Raw genomic sequence first — 20,934 nt, 5'->3', positions numbered from 1 at the left:
AATGAGCAACATTTAACACTACTTTACAGAATTCATTTGATTAATATTTTAAGATATTCAAGCTGGGCACCAGTAGGGGCTGACATCTGAGGATCACAGTTCAAAGCCAGCCTGGCAGGAAAATCTAAGACATTCTTATCTCCAATAAACAACTCAGAAAAATCCAGAAGTGGTGCTGTGGCTCACGTAGTATAGTGCTAAGCTTGAATTAAAGAAGCTCAGGGACAGCACCTGGGCTCAGATTTCAAGCCGGAGGATTTCAAAAAAAAAAAAAAAGAAGAAGAAAGAAAGAAAGAAACGAAAAGAAAGAAAGAAAATCAACTTTCATTATCCTACTTTATGTGTACCATTATTTTAAACCTTTTCTATTATTTTGTACTTCTCCCAAGCCTACTTATAAAAAGACACCAGAGTATACACCTATAAACAATATCTGAAATACCATGTTCTAGGAAAGCAGACAATGTGATTATCAGGAAAGATAACAGCACATTTATTATTTGGATCTTACTCTCATTTTGGTTGTTATAAGTCCTATACACTAATTTTCTTTTCCTGATATTGTCCCATCAAGAATAATCCAGGTCAGCCTCATTGCCAGAGCTAGCATATGATTTAAGATGAAGTAATGACTATAAGAAAAGGAATGTGACAACAAAATATCTTGAACATTACACACTACCTGTGGTGCTTCACTAATATTATAGGTGCACAGCAAAAATATTTAAGATGCTTTGTTAAAGCAGATAACAGAAATATTTGTGATTTTATTTACTACATTATTTTTTCTATTTTTTTTTGTTTAGAAAACTTCTAGTGTTATCAACTCATAAATATAGTTCATTGCAGATTCATATTGAAGAATATTTACTTAATTGCAAGGCAGAATTAAAAGAAAAAAACCACATTTGTGTAATTGGAAAAATATAATGCACCTATAGATTTTGTGTTATATGTTGGTAATCAACGCATACCTTTTAAACTCTCTCATCAGCAGGACACATGCCATTTGCATTACCTTTACTGGCTTGCCTGTTTATCTTGTTCCTTAGCCTATACAGAAACTAAATGCTTTAAAGAGAATTCTGGGTTCAAGAACTAGATCTTCTTAGCACTATAAGTAACAATTTAGTTTCCTCTTGGTAAATAATATAAATGTCCTCAAGTATTGTGACTCCTTTCTTTGCCAGGCTGTTCAGTAGTTTGAGAAACTCATAATAACCAGGAGAAAACTCACTGAAGTTGATGAATCATGTTCTTGATTACAATATTTTTTCCTAAGACAGCTAACACACTTCTATTCATAAATCCCATGCTTATAGATGTGGAAAGCAAAGTTATTCAGTGAGTTACTTCATGAAATCCTTGGTTCCTGGATCTTTAAACCATATAGTGAATGATCTTCCTTCAGCGATCTTTCAATCTTGTTCTTTTCAAGTCCCTGACCGGCTATTCAACATGTTAACTAACATCTGTTCATAGTTTAGTTTAGACACTTATCTCAGTCCATTTCTCTTTCAGTCTCCAGAATTCTGATGGAAAGATTTTCAGTTACCATTGACTTTCAGGACCACCTACAATTAAGTTGCTAAAGCACTGACTTCAAACAAGTCCTAGAATATCAAATAAATTCTTATTTATACTAGCTTTCTTTTATGTTTCATTTTCACTTTTTACTTTCTCAAGTAATTATATGTGTTCTCTTACGTTTAAGAGTAGTAGATCCACTCCCAGGTACTCTGCAAAACATGTAAATAAATACGTCAACATAATCTGTCTTCTAATCCTAAATAACTGTCAGGAATCAAAGGGCGTGGGAACCTGATGTGAGCACAGAGATCAGCAAACCATGGTAAAGGAGAGGCTAGGATTGGTACAGTCAGCCCTGAGACCACATAAAAGACATTTAGAATACCTGCCATGAAAATTCAGAACAAATGTTGTTATATAAAGGATTTCTTCAAAATAACCATTGTTCTACTTAAGATAAGCTTTTCAAAAAGGATTTTCAAATATCCTCAGAAAAAAAGTTGGTGCCTTGGTTTCTCTATATCATTGGTTTCTTAAATGTTTGCCTTTTGCCATGGAAGATAGCAGTACTGTTATGAGATTTCTTGCATAAAGCTGAAACTAAGCCTATTACTATAGTTATTACAAGATGAAGACCCTTTAATTACTTTTAAAAAGGAAGTTCATTCTTAATGCAGAAGGAAATCCTCTCATATTTCAGTATTATTTTATTAGTTTAGTGAGCACTTAAAATTGGGCTAGTTGCTTCCAGGAAACAATGTGACTATAATATATGCCAAATATCCTATTACAGAAGAGAGCATAAAAACAGTGTCGCCCTAATGGATCAGCAGAGCATTTTTGAAGGATGATTCTGAAAAGAAAGTTGTTGTTTTTTTAATGGTGCTAGTATAGAAATTTACTTTTTCCTGAAATGACTCAAGAAAGTTGTTATTTATCTTGTTAAGCTATTAAGTGCTGTCCTTATCTATAAATTGTAATGAAATTCTTGTGAGGAAGTTTTCCTCTAGAATGAATTATATTACTTAGGACTCTTCCTGCTTGAGTAGCTTTCCTTCCCTCAGAAAGTCCACTAGTCTCTGATCTTTCTTAACCCTCTGGTTTTTGCTAGCTTTGCTTTTTTTAAAAATTAAATTTTATTGACAAGGTATTGTGCAAAGGGGGTACAGTTTCATAATAAGGTTGTGAGTTCATTTCTTGTGATATCTTACACCCTCATTTTTTCCCTTCCCTAGATCAGGTAGGCATATATACAATCCACTGTACCAAAATCATATACAATAATCACGTAGGGTACATCAAAGGAAATTCACCTAGAACATTAGACGTAAAGTCAACAATAGAATCCTCCTGTGTCCTTCTCTTGGAGTTGTTTTTGCTTATCCTTGTCTTATATAATCATGTCTACATAGCTTTTGAGCTATTGTGATCCACTGATAAGTTTATTCTAGACCGTTTTATGTTTAGTAGTTGTTTGGTTAAGATACATAATGTAAAGTCACTGACCCAAACATGTGAAAATACCATTTGAAAAGAAGTTTGTTATTTTTCAGACCTGGTCTCCACTGTCCCCCACCCCCAACAGTCATATATCAAGAAGACCATGCCCCTTTGTTTTCTGTGTTCTAGGCTTGTCTCACTCAACATCATTTGTTCAAGCTCTGACCATTTCCCTGCGAATACCAATATTTTATCATTTCTAATTGTTATGTAGTATTCCATTGTGTACAGGTACCACATTTTTTGGAATCCATTCATCTGTAGTGGAGCATCTGGGTTGTTTCCATATTTTGGCTATTGTGAATTGTGCAGCAATAAGCATGGATGTGCAAATGTTTTTATGATATCCTGAGACCTATTGTTCAGGATAGATGCCTAGGAGTAGTATGGCTGGGTCATAGGGTATGTCTATGCTGAGCATTTTGAGGAACATCCATACTGTTCTCCAAAGTAGTTGTACTAATTTGTACTCCCACCAACAGTGGAGAAGGGTTCCTTTTTCCCGGCATCCCCCCCAACATTTGTTGCTGCCTGAGTTCAGCATATAGGCCATTCTAACTGAAGTGAGGTGGTATCTCCGGGTTGTTTCTATTTGCATTTCCTTTACTACCAGAGATGTTGAACATTTCCTCATATGTTTCTTTGCCATTTCTATTTCTTCTTCTGTGAAGTCTCTCTTTAGCTCCTTTGCCCATTTCATAATTGGTTTACTGGGTTTGGAGGGAGTTAGTTTCTTTAGTTCTCTATAGATGACAGATATTAGGCCTTTGTCTGTTGCTGTGCTGGTAAAGATCCTTTCCCATATGGTTGGCTGTCTTTCTAGTTTAGTGGCTATATCTTTAGCTGTGCATAAACTTTTATTTTGTAGTAATCCCATTTGTCGAGTCTCTCCCCTATCTGTTGTGCTCCTGGGACTCTGTTCAGGAAGTTCCTACCTGTGCTTATAACTTCTAGTGTCTCTCCTACTCTATCCTTCAGTAGTTTCAAGTATTCAGGTATGATGTTGAGGTCCTTAATCCATTTTGAGTTGATCTTGGTGCATGGTGATAGGCTAGGGTCCACTTTGAGTTTTCTACATATGGCTGCCCAGTTTTCTCAGCACCAGTAGTTGAAGAGGTTATATTTATTCCATTGTATGTCTTTAGCTCCTGTGTCGAATATCAGCTGACTTTAAGAATGTGGCTTCTACCTATTCCATTGGTCTTCAGGTCTGTTTCTATGCCGGTACCAGGCAGTTTTTGTTATGATGGCTCTATAATAGAGCTTGAAGTCTGGTACTGTGATTCCTCCTGCGCTGCTTTTTTGCCCAGAATTGCTTTGGCTATTCTAGGTCTTTTGCTGTTTCATATAAATTTATGGGTTGTTTTCTCTAAAATGTAGCTGGGATCTTGATGGGGATTGAATTGAATTTGTATAACAATTTGGGCAATATGGCCATTTTCACTATATTGATTCTGCCTACCCATATGCGTGGGAGGTCTTTCCGTCTCCTTGTTTCCTCTTCGATTTCCCTTTTTAGATTTTTATAGTTCTCATTAAATAGGTCATTCATGTCTATAGTTAGATTACCCCATAGGTAATTTATTCTTTTTTTAGCTATTGTAAATGGTATTATTCCAATAATTTCCTTTTCTACTTGTACATTGCTGGTGTACAGAAAAGCTGCTGATTTTTGTGGGTTGATTTTGTATCCTTCTACTTTGCCAAAATGTTTTATTAGACTGGGCGTTTGGGGACTGAGTTTTTTGGGTCCTTGAGACATAAGATCATGTCATCTGTGAATAGGGATAGTTTATTTCTTCTTCACCAATGTGGATCCCTTTGATGTCCTCCTCTTGCCTTATTGCTATGGCTAGAGAATCCAGCACTATGTTGAATAGAAGCAGAGAGAGTGGGCATCCTTCTCTTGTTCCTGAGTTTAGGGGAAATTGTTTACACTTCTCCCCATTTAACATGATATTAGCAGTTGGTCTGTTGTATATGGCTTTTATTGTTTTAAAGAATGTTCCCTCTATTCCTGTTCTTTCCAGGGCTTTTAACATGTATGGGTGTTGAGTTTTGTCAAAAGATTTTTGGGCATCAGCTGTGATGATGATGTGGTTCTTGGTCTTAGTTCTGTTGATGTGGTGAACTACATTTATTGATTTTCAGATGTTGAACCAGCCTTGTGTCTGTGGGATGAAACCTACTTGATCGTGATGTATAATCTTCTTTCCTGTTAGTTAATATTTTGTTGAGGAGCTTTGTGTCTGTGTTCATTAGTGATATTGGTCTGTAATTCTCTTTTTTGTTGGGTCTTTGCCTGGTTTGGGGATGAGTATGATATTAGCTTCACATAATGAGTTTGGGATTTGTCCTTCTGTTTCTATTTCATGAAAGAGTTTGAGGAGTTTGAGGAATATTGGTATTAGTATTGGCTCCTCACTGAAGGTTTTTTTTTTTATTTTTTATTTTTTGCCAGTATTGGGCCTTGGACTCAGGGCCTAAGCACTGGCCCTGGCTTCTTTTTTGCTCAAGGCTAGCACTCTGCCACTTGAGCCACAGTGCCACTTCTGACCATTTTCTGTATATGTACTGCTGGGGAATCAAACCAAGGCTTCATGTAAACAAGGCAAGCACTCTTGCCACTAGGCCATTTTCTCAGCCCCTCACTGAAGGTTTTATAGAATTCATTGATGAATCCATCCAGGCCTGGGCTTTTCTTTGTTGGAAAGCTCTTGATTGCATCCTGTATCTTGCTGTAGGTTATTGGTTTATTTAGCTGATTTATTTCTTCTTGATTCAGTTTAGGCAGTTTATAGTTCTCTAAGAATGGATCCATTTCTGTAAAACTTTTGTTCTTTAGTGAGTAAAGGTTCTGGAAATAGTTCCTTATAATTGTTTGAATATCCTGTGTATTTGTTGTAATTTTTCCAGTGGAGTCCCTGATCTTATGGATATGAGTCTCTTCTCTTCTTCTTTTTTTTTTTTTTAAGTCTTGCAAGGGGTCTGTCAATTTTATTTATTTTTGCAAAGTACCAGCTTTTAGTTTTATTTATTTGTTGAATGGTCTTTCTATTCTCAGTCAGATTTATTTCTTCTTTAATCTTTGTGATCTCTCCCCTCCTAGTCGTTTTGGTTCAATATTTTCTTATTTCTCCAGTCATTTTAACTGTATCATGAGATTATTCACCTGATCTGATTCCATTCTTTTAATGTGTGCACCGAGGGCAATGACCTTGGCCCTCAGACACTGCCTTTGCTGTATCCCATAGGTTTCTTTGCGATGTATTTTCATTGTCATTGTGGCTTATGAACTCGTTAATTCTGTCCTTAATTTGCTCTTTGACACAAATGTTAGCAGTGAGGAGTTTACCCTCCAAGTATTTGTGTAGTTTCTGTAGTATCCTTTGTTATTGACGGCTACCTTGATTCCACTGTGATCAGATAGAATACATGAGATATGTCAATCAATACTCTTGTATTTTCTGAGGCTCTTTGTGTGGAGTATGATATGATCTATTTTGGGGTATGTTCCATTGACTGCTGAGAAAAATGTGCATTGAGTCTCTGTAGGGTGAAAAAACTGTACAGATCTGTCAGATCCATGTGGGATATGGTTTTACTTAGGTATTCGGCTACCTTGCCGAATCCTGTGTGCTGGATCTGTCTCTTGGAGAGAGTGGATTATTAAAATCTTCCACTATGATTATATTTGGGTCTGTCTTGTTCTGTAGTTCTGAAAGAATTTCTTTGACATACTTAAGGCCTCTTTTGTTTGGTGAGTATATATTTATCGCAGTGATGTCTTCTTTCTGGATTTTTCCCTGTACTAATATGTAGTATCCTTCTTTTTGTTTTTGAACTGATTTTAATGAGAAGTCTAGCTTGTCTGAAATGACGATGGCTACCCCTGCCATTTTGGTAGGTGCGTTTGTTTGGAAGATCTTGCTCCATCCTTTCATTCGGAGCCAGTTTTTGTCCTTTGCTATAAGATGGGTCTCTTGAAGACAACAGATAGATATGTTTTGTTTCTGAAACCACTCTGCCAATCTTTTCCTTCTTATAGGAGAGTTCAATCTGTTGGTATTTATAGAGATCATGAATAGGTGTGGTTCTTTTCCTTTCCATTTTCCTGCTAGGCTGTGTTTTGCTTCTTTCCTTCTTTATTGTCTTTATTGAGCTGTTTTTCCTATTGGATTCTGGCTATTGTAGTTCCTGTCTGGAGGTCCTCTCTATTTTCTGTTGTGTGGGGTACTCCACTTAGAATTCTCTGTAAGGCTAGCTTTTTGTTCACACATTCCATTATTTTTTCTTTGCTATGGATAGATTTGGTTTTTCCCTCAAAAGTAAATTTTAATTTTGCTCGGTATCTAAGTCTGGGTTGGCAGTTGTTGGCCTGCAGGACTTGGATGGTGTTCTTCCAGGCTCTTTGTGCATTGTAAGTTTGTGTGAAGGGGTCTTCCATGATTCTGATCCTTTTTCCATTGTAGCATTCAGAATGTTTCTTGTTAAAATCTGAGGCCTTGACTATGATATGTCTGCGGGTGTTTCTTCTGGGGTCCTGTGTGCTAGGTGTTCTATATGCTTCTGTTACTTGGGTGAGATTTTTCCATCTTGAGATTGGGGAAATTGTCTGTAATAATTCTATTGAATATGTGTTGTATACTTCCGCTCTGATACTCCTCTCCTTCATCTATTCCCCTTAGACGCAGATTAGAACTCTTCTCCCTGTCCACTATCTCCTGGATTAGTCTGATTCTTGGAGTGCAATAATCTTCTGGTTGTTATCAGCTGAATCATCATCCAGGATAGAGAGATGAGATTCAAATGATCAATTCTTTGTGACATGGCTTCGAGTGTGGCTTGCATTGAGGCCAGTGAGCTGTTTATTGTTGCCAGATCAGCTCTCAGTGTGGTAATTCCTTCTTTTAAGGAGTTGCATTTTGATTCCATTTTTTCATGCATTCGTTTCTCAGGACATTATGGTCTTTTTAATTTGAGGAGTAGACTGTATCTGTTTTTTCTTCCATTTATTTCTTGATTCCTGAAGATCCTTTGAGAATTCCATTCTAAATTCCTGGAGTTGGTTTTTGAATTTGTTCCTGACGCTTTCGGTCATTTCTGCTGTCATCATCTCAAATGCTTTTTATTCTCCATCTCTTCAGTCATACTGTTTTTTGCAGTTGGTGAGTTGGCTTGACCTTTCATAAAATCTGTAATATTTCTTTGTGATTTACAGATATGGGATGAAGGAGTCATGAGTTTTTTATTTGATCCTGTATTTCCTTCTGGGGGCCTGTAGGTGGTGGCCTTGGCTTGGCTTTGTGCTGGTTACTGCTAGTCTGCCAGCTGGGACTTGTTTGTATCCTGAGTTCTGCTGTTGAACCTACTTCCCTCTGGGTGTGTGTGACTGTCTGGGTTTTTGCCAACGTGGTTACCCTTGCCACAGTTAGGGATGGGTAAGTTCTGTGGTTTTCTCTGCGGGTCCGTGTTCTGCTGCCATGGTATGCTGACCTTTGTGAGCCCCTGTTGGGGGTTCATGGGTCGATGATTCTGTGTGGCATGGAAACTTTATTCTTTTTTGTTTCTTTCCCCGTTACTTGCTGTGAGTCAGGAGTGCTGGCCTCTCAGAGTGAGTGTTGCTGCTGAAGGGCGGCATGCCCACCTGTGGGGAGTGTGCCTATCAGAGCAGGTGTTGCTGTTGAGAGGCGGCCCACCCACCTGTGCAGAATGTGTTCCCCAGTATTGCTGGTGAGTGGTGGCCTTCCCACCTGTGCAGAGTGTGCCTGTCAGAGCAGTGTTGTTGTTGTGGGGTGGCCTGCCCACTTGTGTGTAGTGTGTTCCTCATTGTTGCCTTTGAGGGGCAGCTTGCTCACCTGTGCACTCCTGCAAGGGAGTGGGTGTGGGGGTCCTCCTGCTGGGGGGCTAGAACGCTGACCCACGTGGGCCTTCTGGGGGGCGTGCATGCATGTAAACTCTCATGCTTCTTTTGGGGGTGCACTGCCCCGGATTATTGGAGGATTCTTGTGCCAGCTTGAGATTCTGCTGTGGGGCAGTATGTGTGGCACCAAGCAGGTTCAAGTTTCTGGGCATGGGTTGGTGCCCAGAGGCCTCTCTGTGCCTCTGCTGTGATGGGAGCGTGTGCTGGGGCCCACATGACCCTGCTGGGCTGGTATTGCACATGAGCACGAGTGTGACTGCTGTTCAAAAAGTCTGCTTAAACCCGAGTGCCTCAAGCAGAGGTAAAATGCCCACCAGTCCCCAGGTCCCTGCTGGGGGGCTGCTGCATGCAGATTCAGGCTCCCCAGCTGGGGCTTTGGGGAATGCTGGCCTAATATGTCTCCCAGCCACTTTGTAGGGTGCTGCTCTGCCCACTGCTAGCTCCTGTGTACTCCCAGGAGCTGTAGGGTCCTAGAGCCTCCAGATATGGGGCTCTTTTGTTCCCTCAAGGTGGGGAAGGGGAGGGAAGGAGGTCTGGTTTCTTTGTCCCCTTGTGATGAGGTCCACACAGGTTTTGGGTCTCTGCCAGAGCTGATCTCCCATTTGGGGGTGGGGGGAGGACAATGGGGAACTTACTGGTCCTGAAGTGTGTGTGTGTTCCATGATGCTGTGGGATTTTCCGGGTGTGGTGTGGTGTGGTGGTGGTGTGGCAGCAGTGGCCTTGGCTCTCTGTGTCAGTGGTGCCCAGCTCCCTCACTGTTGCATGGTCCCGGCCTGTTTGGTTCCACTCTGCTGTCTGGCTGGGCCTGGTCAGTGGACAGTCTGGATTCCCTGGAGCTCTTGCTGTCTTGTCACTGCACTCCCGGTGGGACTTCTCTGCTGTTGCTTTTGTACTCACTGTAGATCTGCAGTCCCATTGCTGGCACCAGGGCTGTTTTCCTCTAGCTTTGCTTTCTAAAGTATATCATATCCTGTTTCATTGAAGCTAGAATTTTGGTTAAAGTGGAGCTGAAATTACAGTACTAAATAGTGGTGAACTGATTTAGAAAATGATTCTGTGTGTGTGTGTGTGTGTGATAGAAAACCATCATTTAAGGCAAGATAATATTCACTGGTCCAATTTAATGAAAATAGATTTATTTTATTTTCCTGTCCCCACATAGCATAATATGAAATCTTCCACACCATTAAGTATTCTTTCACAACATAAGTTCACTGCATATTTTCCATGTATGCATATGACATGATTTAAATGATACATGTATGTAATGCTGTATTTCTGAGTAATGTTTACATTTGTAGTTTTATGAATATAAAATACACATGCATACATATACTGTTATTGTCTAATAAAGTGAAGCTATTGGGAGATCCACATTCATTTCTTTAGGAGATTTTTTTTTTTTAAAAGAACCTTTGCATGTGGATGAGATTTAGGTTCTTACAGAGGAAGAGTAAATGATTTTATGGAAAAGACTTGTCAAAGTATAGACCACAGTCAGAGGTAAAGTTTATCTAGGCTCTGCATATGGTGTCACCTCTAATCTTTCTTCCTGTCAGTTAATTTTCAAGGCATCTGATATTTTAATTGAGAAGAGAATTTTAGAGAAATCACCTTTCCATGCTTTTGGAGAAAAAGGGTGAAAAACTGGAAGAGAACAGGGAAAAATATTCAGAATCCTTAGAACTTCTTTAGTTCATTGTTTTCAGCATGTCAAACTATGTTGCAAAACATCATATTTCTAATAATTTCATAGGTTAACTAAAATATTTAGGGTTCATCATGGTTTCTGAGATTTGGGGGTAGGTATATGTGAAGTCATATTATTTTCATAATAAATGCATGTGCAAAGAACATGACATAGACTACTGTGTGGAGACTGAAATGATTGTCATGATGAATGGATTACAAAGCAGTTCTAATTTCCTCACTTCCTGAATCTAGTATAAACAGATTTATGATTGACAACACCAAAGCCTTGTTTCAGGAAAGTTTCTTTATTAGTAACAATATGAACATATAAAAGGCAAAAATCAAACTTTCTAATTAATCACTTTCCTGTTGAAAGTGACAAAACTGAAATATGAGCTAGGGCATCACTGAGATGACAGATTTTAAAAGCAAATTTACATAAATTAGTAATTTAGTACATCTGATAATGTGAACCAAATAAAAAATATTTCTAGGAAGGAAGACATGTGTAACAATGTTTCAGTTTTGATATTATTCTTTCCCAATGTGTATTCATTTATTGACAATAAAATTGGTACTTTAAGTACACTTAATTTTTTTTCTTAACTTCAGGCTTTTTCTTGAATATAGGCTAGACCAATCTTCTTTTTTCAAATAGATAGTGGTCATTCAGTACTAATTCTATAAATAAGAAAATTTTAGCAATGTATATAAAGTATTTAATATGTAATGAGTGGCCTTGATAGGTTGATTAGTTGCCCTTTCTGTGTCTGGGTTATCATTTATTAGTAGACATTCTAAGATTATGATAAATATTCATTAAATCTTAACTCCGATTTTAAGGAAAATGAAAGATATTTATAAAAAGTTTCACTTTTATTTTATTCTGCTAGCTATATGGTGTTATTTTTTGTAAAATGAAGTATGTTTTCTGATGTCACAGTTAATGAGGAACTAAATAATATAGAATTATTCTTTATAGAATTATTCTTTAATCTGTTCTTTTTTTGCAACCTCAGCCAGTTTGGAGATAAAGACATTTCTATCCATATTTAAATCAGCAAACAAGAAGCTAGAATGTAGATTTAGTTGGATCTGTGTTAGAATTGCGTATTATCATAGATAAGTTGACAACATTTTTTGTGACAATTTATTTTGACTCTACTGTGTGGTTCTGGAGAAATGTTTTATTTCTTCCTATGTGGGTAATCTTTATTTATAAATTATGTGGTGGAAAGGAATCAACAAGATAGAAAATTAAGAATTATTACTTAAAGGCAAAACAGATCAGAAATAAACGGTAACATCTTTTCCACTTCTTGTTTATGCAGCAAGAAAATTTTGTTTTTTGAAAGAAAGATACATTTCTCCTAGAAGTCATGAGAAAAATGAAAAGGCTGGCTCCATGTTCACACACACACACACACACACACACACACACACACACACCATTTTTTAGAATGTCAATATACATGTATTAGAGTCTATGATAAGACATTTCTCTTAGATGTATGGAGAAGTCATAATATGACACACATTTACCTGTTATTTTTCTGTGCACTAAAAACTCGGAAGGATTAAGGAGAATGACCACTGTGCTGGCAAATAGTGACAATTTTAATTGTATTGGCTTTAAATAATCTGACATAATTCATTTATGGCTAGTACTGCATAAATCTGCATAATTTGTTAGCATTATTCAAAGTAAATTATCATTCCTTTAAATGGATGGTTGCTTTCAATTGGTCTTTAGGCTCTAAATGGGTTATAATTCAGCCTCTTATCTTGTCTGTGTATACTAAAATTTTAACCTTCTCTGCTACAGCTGTAGAAGCTTTACGCTGACCATGATGTCTTCTTTATATTGTCTCTTTTTGTCACAATTACAATGGTGAAAGAGTTCTAGACATATTATCTCAAAATATGCCCTCTTGACATATTGATTATTTTAAGCGACAAGCACTTAGAAACAGCATATGCAGGAAGTCTGTCTGACCTCCCCTTTTCTCTTCCTACCTGATAGAAGGCCATAACATTTCTTCTAATAAACATACCTTCCCTACTGTGTCAGGAAGAGAAGAATATTCTTATCATCAGAAACCCCATAAAGAATTCTAAGTTCTCTTAACAACTAAGCATCTATTCAACTTGACATTTGAAATTATATGTCACCACATGAAATACCTTTTACATGTTTCAAAATACTTTGAATGAGAAAGTAAATTGCTCTGGGGAGGAGGAATTATCAGGCTCGTTCACTGTTATAAAGATTTAATGACACTAGATATAGTGAAATATCAAAACATTAAGTTGGGTATGAAAATAAATTTTGCATGGTTTATTTCATTTTTCACAAATTGCTCTTTCTACGACTAAATTTTATATATTTAAGTACAATTATTATTTTGAACAAGAAGTTTTAAAAGTTTGTGTTTTTTTTATTGCTTATTGTCTTAGTGATTAGACAGATCATATAATATACCTATATTTAAAGGATAGCCTTTGTCATTGAGCTAATGAATTCAAATACTGTTTCTTTTGTATAACCTATGGTTTGCAAACAATTGTCTAAATAGGGTATTTTACTTTTATTATTAAATCAAAATGTGTAAATAATGCATTTCAGAATGTAATCCAACACATGAGTTTATTTATTCAGTTCATTATCTGTGTGTTTGTATGTATGTTTGTGCCTGTTTGTATACCTTACAGCTGTTATTTCAAGAAACCAAGAAGGGCCAGGAGAAATGGGAAAGGCTGTGCTGATTCCTAAAGACGACCAAGAGAAAATGAAAGAGCTGTTTAAAATCAATCAGTTTAACCTTATGGCCAGTGATTTGATTGCTCTTAACAGAAGTCTGCCAGATGTAAGATTAGAAGGGTAAGTTTACATGTGTCCCACAATTCTGTAATTTTAAAAGAATCACCATATTTCAAAATCTCAGAAGTTCAACTCAGATTATACTGATGCTACAAAAGCACCATCTAACATTTATGACAGAGCTAGAAATTACTGTGCATGCATCTGTTGATAAATGGGAAGTTTTTTTTTTTTTTTTCATTTCTGACAGAACAAATAGCTTCTTTGCAAAAGTACTTCAGAATACACAGACCTAACAGGCTTTTCTTCATGAGATCTTTGCTTTGATTTATCTTGTCAAATGGAGAACAAACATGGTCTTTAATAGGTCTTTATTTGCCTTTCATCACAGAATGCACTATATATAGTTTGATTGAAAGTATATGCTTTGCTGTGTCAGCATAAGATAGACAATTGTCTATGATTGTTTGATCTGCTGAAGTTATTTATTATTGATTCTAATAATTTATACTCTTAGTTATAATTAAAATGGTCATTTATCAACAGTGGAATATATATTCGATTAGAAATTATACTGCATGAAAAAATGATGTTGAAAATTCAAGTTACATATGATTCATTTTATTATGCTCAAGATAGTTTGACATATAAAATAGATACAATAAATCATAATATTTAGTAGTAGTATCTCATATAGTCACTGTGAAGCAGACTTGTGTCATTGCAAAATATATTTTCTGAGAGAAAATTTTAAAAATACACTTAAGGATAAATTTTCATGTAAATAGATATGGGTTTTCTTGAAACATAACAAACATATGCATAATGAATTTAAAGGGCTTGCTGCTAAAGATAAGCTATATTTATGTTACTATATATATATATTTTTTTTTTTGGCCAGTCCTGGGCCTTGGACTCAGGGCCTGAGCACTGTCCCTGGCTTCTTCCCGCTCAAGGCTAGCACTCCGCCACTTGAGCCACAGCGCCGCTTCTGGCCGTTTTCTGTATATGTGGTGCTGGGGAATCGAACCTAGGGCCTCGTGTATCCGAGGCAGGCATTCTTGCCACTAGGCTATATCCCCAGCCCCATATATTTTGATATTAATACCATATTTGCTAACTGCATATGTTCTTTCCTAACTTGTTTCAAATATGACCAAAACATTGTTGACATACCAGCACTTCTCAGTGTCAGAAGACTCATTTGGTAGCCAATTGGTTCCTCATACCATATTCTTGTAATGTCTATTGCATGCAAACTGTATATGGTAGACATGTTTATGGTCTCTACAAACTCTTGCAACATTGAATATTAATATTGCGTATTGAAAAGGACTAATTTTTTATGTAATTTTGAATTCATATTTTACGTGTTGAAATACATTTGATTTTTAAAGATATGCCATTAGCATATCTTAAAAATAATTGTAAGTCATTATGTATGTATGTATGTATGTATGTATGTATTTATTTAGTGATTTGGGGCTTTAAACTCAATACCTGAGATTGCTAGTCAGGCATTATGCTACTTGAGCTATGCTTGCAGCTATGCTTGTTATGTTACAATGTTGCATTTCTTTCTTTTTTATTTTATTTCTCTTTTTAATATGGCATGATGTGATACAGTAGGTAAGTACTGTAGTTATGTATTCAAGAAAATGATGTAAACAAAAGTTGTTTCCATCTATCATAATGATAGTAAGTTAAACTTTTAACAACTTCCAAAGGAAGAACAGTTTAGAAACAGTTGGGAAAAAAATGAAGTCTTCATTAAGTAGACATTAAGAATCATTTAGTAGTTAAATACTTGAGTAATTAAACCTTAAATTATGGAACAATTAAGAATTTTAGATGAATTAATTTGAGCAGCATAAAAATTAAATGTTTGATTTTGAAGTTTGCAGTCCACAAGAAGACCTTGGTAAAATAAGTAATTTCCAGGTTATTGTTTTGTTACACCACAGTGCATGTTCTTAGAAAGAACAGAAAAGTACTGAAAAAAAAAAGAGATATCATAGTGTATGTGAGGATGACTTCAAGCCATCTTGAGTGATTCAATTATGCGTCTGCCTGGGCATAACTAATGTTGAAACTTCTCCATTAGTCATATCTGAATTGCTTTTAAAAAGTTGACACACACGTTAATTCATATAGAAATATCATTTTTGCAACTTTATTAGCCTGTTTTTATTTAACTTTTACTTAGTGATATCCAGAAAAAATGATATGAGTGCTGGAAAGGCTTGAAATTATGCTCATACATTAGCACCCCAGGAATTTTTTTTTTTTTAAAAAAAGATGAGTGGACTTGGATACTGCATGGTGGTAGAATTTGCCTAGAACAATTGAGAAGTCCTTGGCTAAACTCCAGCACCAAAGACAGGCTGGGGCAGCAGGGAGGTGGGGGGGGAGGGAGGATTGACAGGGGACAGAGACAGACAGAAAGAACATAAGAACGTGAGTTAATTTGAGGACCGTTACAGACGTGCACAGAAGAATAATTATAAGTAACTTTTTTTTTCCAGCATGAGTAAACTAAAAAATAACAACGTTTGGAGGAAATTTGTGTGAAACTTTTTAAGCAAGCATCTTCTCCCTCTCCCTTTTGCAATTCATTGAATAAGATGTTAACACTAATTGAATGAGTATTTATAAAAATAGCTACAAGCAATTAAACCAGAATGTTAAAGTTCTTTGCATTTACTTATACTCAGACACTTAATAGCACTTCAAATACTGGTATTGAGTTATTTGAAGGTCATAATGTAACTGGCATTTATATATATTTTATCAGGAAAAAATGAGAAAAAATAGGAAACTTACTTTAGTTATTTATATCCTAGAAAACTAATTGCCTCTTGCATATGCATGCTTGCAAACTGATAAAGAAAATAAGACTCTAGCAGTTATGTATTATTAGTGGAAGAAGAACTTTTGCATATAGATTTTGAATGAGTTTCTCTCAAGGGACAAATAATTTACTTACTGTATAAAATAGAAATAAACTATACCATCTATTTTGTTTTCCCAACCTCAAAAGATTACCTATCTACTTATATGGGTTGCCTTTACCATAAATTAAAATATGGTAAGTGTAGCATTGATTGCACAAAGGAGAAATGGAAAATGAGACTACTAATTGGATTTCTGATCTCTGTTCCACAGCTTTTCTTTTTAATTTGAGAATTACTACAACTTTCATATAATGGCAAAATTTTTGTCTGTGAAGATAATAACTTCTATAATACTGTGACTTAGGTGCTCATGCATGGAATTAATTTCATCATCCAATTTTAAATGGCATGCAAAAACATGTGCATGTATGTGTTACATGAAAGTGCTACATATCAAGAGCCACTTAAGCTCGTGGTGGTAAGATTAGGCCTGGCCCATGTGGCCAGAACCCTACTGAAGTAGAGTGGGGGTTCACTACAATGAAACAGGGTTCCCCCCAAGGGAGGGGATTCCTGGTTCCCCCAAGAGTCCACCACACAGTCTCCAGCTACAAGGTGACAAAAAGACAGTTTTATTGGAGAAGTAAAAAGTGAACAAAAAGTGAACCGACCGGCCTTGGTCGCAGCCCGGACTCGGGAGCTGAAACTGCCAACCATGTGTGCAGGATCAGGGCCCAGACTCGGGAGCTGGGACCGCCCGCACGTGTGCAGCCCAGACTCGGGAGCTGGGACCGCCCCCGTGTGGCCTTCCAGCCTGGTTATAAGGCAAACATCACAGACAAACTTGTCACATGCAGGTGACCAATGAAGATACAACACTTACAGAGCATGCTAGGCCGCACGCAGATGGCCGATAGAGTTACAGTCTGTCTCAGTATCTGTTTGAACTAACCTATCATTCTAGTTAGAATTGATGCATGGATTTGGCGGGGCTCACATGATGCAGGCGGATATGCCTACTCACAGCCTGTTCCCTTGAAGCTCCCAGGCCTCAGGTGGTTAATCTACATAACTTATCATAATAAAGAGGAGGACACAGGTTCCCTTGAAGCTCCCAGGCCTCAGTTAGTCAATCTACATAGTAAAGGGGAGCTTCCCTGAATAGGGTGGGGGAGGGCTTAGTGGAGATGGAGTTAGCTTCTGCTCTAATCTGAGCTGGAGTCAACCTGAAGTCCCTCCACAGTTAATGAGGGCACTGGGCAGATCTGGCCTCCCTGTTACACCTACCAGTGACTGTGTCCATCCACCCAGAGTAAATGCAGGCACAGCAAGCCAATCAGAGTAGGTGCATCCCCAAGTTTACCATCAGCTCAGTGTATATTATTTGTACATTTTATACAAAATTTTTCTTGCCAGGCAGAAGATACCCTGGTTAGAAGAACAGAGGAATAGGGGAAGACCAAATGTATCCCTAAACTTACTGCACAGCCCAGAGTATACATATACATATACATACATACATACACATATACAGACATATATGTAAGAACATATATGTAAATGTATATACACATGTCTATATTTATATATAATATATGTGTATGGATGTGTGCATATATTACATAATTATATACATATAACTATATAGTTGTATTTTATACATTATTATATACATATATATGAACTATCTGCTCACCATGATACAAATGAAACACCAAGTAGAGGCCTAATTGAAAAAAGGATACAATTCACTGTATAAAAGCAGAGCTATTCTTGGAGCTCCTGTGCAGATAAGTCATGGGCCAAGAGAACGGGTACACTTGTCAGAGTGCTCCCTGACACAGTGGTGGAACTCTGTGACCCTTCTTCTACTTCCAGCAACTATGTCATATGTCTGTAACAACTGTCGCTTCCCTGCCCCCCCCCCCACTGTGTACCCACAGTGGGACACAGCTTTCCACCCCACAGAGCAGCCCACACACTGATGCTGTGTAGAATGAAGCCCATTTTACTGTAACCACTGCTCTTGGTCTAGAATGTTAACTGACCACAGAACATGTGGATGCAACCTCCAAGCTGAACAGAGCTGGTAATCTCAGGCCATCTGTGACCCAAGGTGGATATTGAATGAACATGACAAGAGGACTATAGGCAAAATACTGAAAGCCAGATTGTAGGAGAATGTCAACTGAAATGATGGAGTGCATTGGGCATATATTACTCTTCAACAATGAACACATGGGCTTCTATGTTTTTTTCTATTTATGTTTTGTGAATTTCTGTTTTGGTAGATCTTTTCAACCATCTTTTATGGATTATTTAGATTTTTCTTTTGTATTCTTAATTGTTCTGGTTGGCCTTTTGGCAATTCTTGTCAATATAATTTTTCTGTGGAATTATTAAATTACATTCCTTCATGCTACTGTTTCATGTACCTTTACCCTACAAACATTTTCTTTTTCCCCATGAGTAGATGATTCATTACTTTGGACCACTTGCATAATAATTTTTGGTGAAGCACCTGTTAAACTTTGCCCATTTTTTAGCTTGGTTCATTATTGTTTATCACTGAATTGCATTGTGGGCATTCTTTATATATTCTAGATATTAATCTCTTTCAGACTTATTATTTGCAAATGTATTTTCTCAGTCTGTGGGTTTATTTTCGTCTCCACTGGCAATCTGTTGATAGAAGTTTTTCATTTTGAAGTAGTATTCTATTTCTATTTAACTTTTTTGGCCTGTCCTTTTGACATCATATCTAAGAAATTACTGCCAAATATAATGCTACAAAGTTTTTTTAAAAAAATTCTTCTGCGATTTTTATATAACTAATATATTTATGTGTTTGAACTGTTTTCAACAGTGACATATTTCTGGTTTGGTTTAAGTTACAGATAACACTTCATTATTTTGAACGAGAACATATGGTTTTAGTAGCCATCTTTATTGGAAAATCGTCTTTTCCCACTATATAGACTTGATAGCATGAAAGTATTTGAACATTTATGTTATTTTTGGTCTCTATATTTTATTCCATTGGACTCACTGTGTTTTTAATACTAGTACACAGTTTAGATTACTCTCACGTTATACTAAGTTTGAAATTAGGAAATTGAACATCCAACATTGTGTCGTGAAAAATTTTTAATGGAAAGATGATTTCTTCCAGTAGTTGGAAATTTGATTTTGACTTCCATTCAAAAACTTATTTCCTATGGAACCAACCCAGATGGCCCTCAGTAGATCAAGAACATGTGGTACAGGGCTGGGAATGTGGCTTAGTGCTAGAGTGCTTGCCTAGCATGTCTGAAGCCCTGGGTTTGATTCCTCAACACCACATAAATATCAAAGAAAAAAAAAGCTGGAAATGGCACTATGGCTCACTTGGTGGAGTGCTACCCTTGAGCAAAAGGACGCCATGGACTCAGGCCTTGAGTTCAAGCCCCATGACTGGCAAAAAGAAAGAAAGAAAGAAAGAAAGAAAGAAAGAAAGAAAGAAAGAAAGAAAGAAAGAAAGAAAGAAAGAAAGAAAGAAAGGAAGGAAGGAAGGAAGGAAGGAAGGAAGGAAGGAAGGAAGGAAGGAAAGAAGGAAAGAAGGAAAGACAGAAAGGAATAAAGGAAGGAAGGAAGGAAGGAAGGAAGGAAGGAAGGAAGGAAGGAAGGAAGAAAATGTGGCACATATACACAATGGAACTCTATGCCTCTATCAGAAAGAATGGCATTGCCCCATTTGTAAGGAAATGGAAGGACTTGGGCAAAAAATCATACTAAGTGAAGTGAGTCAAACGCAAATGAGTATACATAGACTCTATGGTTTCCCATACATGTGTAGGATAATCCCAGCAGAAGATCACAATACCTCAATAGCTATGTCCATATGAACATATAAGATGATGCAAAGCAAAATGAACTCCAAGTTATGGAAACAAATGATTTATCATTGTTGTTATTTTCAACATACAATGTGAAATTATGCCCTTTTTCTTTTGTCTTCATTTCCCATAGTTTTACCCTTGATTTTGGTGCCCTGGATATTGTATATATGTGTACTGAAACTAGGGAAGGGAGAAGATATACTAAAATCGAGAAACAAAGGATAAAAAGACAAACCAATGCAACAGCAATATTTACAAAACTATATGGTGTAAACCAACTGTACAACTCACGGTGTGGGGGGGATAGGGAGGAAGGAAGGAGGGGGGAAATGAGGGAGGAGGTAACAAGTTAGATAAGAAATGTATGCACTGCCTTATGTATGAAACTATAACCCCTCGGTATATCACTTTGACATTAAAGAAATGAAAAAAACTTATTTCTTAATATTAATAGAATTTTATTACTTTATATTTGTGGCATCAATTAAAGTATAATAGCATACATGTGAAAAGCAAGTGATGTACTCTCCACTGTAAAATAACATATCTAAAAATCTAGTACCTGGCACTGTGAATTTTAAAATGCCATTATATGAAAGTGGTAAAAGATAGCTTTTTAGATGAAAGCTTTTGTAATGGAGTTTATAAGATGGATGCATAAATGAAACAAGCTAAGATGAAAAGGAGATAGTTTCT

General features: G+C 36.8%; 1 protein-coding gene across 3 annotated transcripts in view; it reads left to right on the top strand.

Annotated features, from left to right (window-relative positions):
- Galnt13 (polypeptide N-acetylgalactosaminyltransferase 13) overlaps positions 1-20,934 on the top strand; it is a 500,698-nt gene that overhangs the window by 147,039 nt on the left and 332,725 nt on the right. For all 3 annotated transcript variants that reach the window (XM_048345453.1, XM_048345455.1, XM_048345454.1), the window contains exon 2: positions 13,358-13,526. In XM_048345453.1, coding sequence (XP_048201410.1) covers positions 13,358-13,526 — 169 coding nt within the window. The remainder of the gene's footprint in view (positions 1-13,357; positions 13,527-20,934) is intronic.

This window comes from Perognathus longimembris, chromosome 4, assembly GCF_023159225.1.
Source record: "Perognathus longimembris pacificus isolate PPM17 chromosome 4, ASM2315922v1, whole genome shotgun sequence".
NCBI lineage: Eukaryota > Metazoa > Chordata > Mammalia > Rodentia > Heteromyidae > Perognathus > Perognathus longimembris.
Note: the sequence above shows the minus strand (reverse complement) of the source record. Positions and strands in the feature narration are given on the sequence as shown.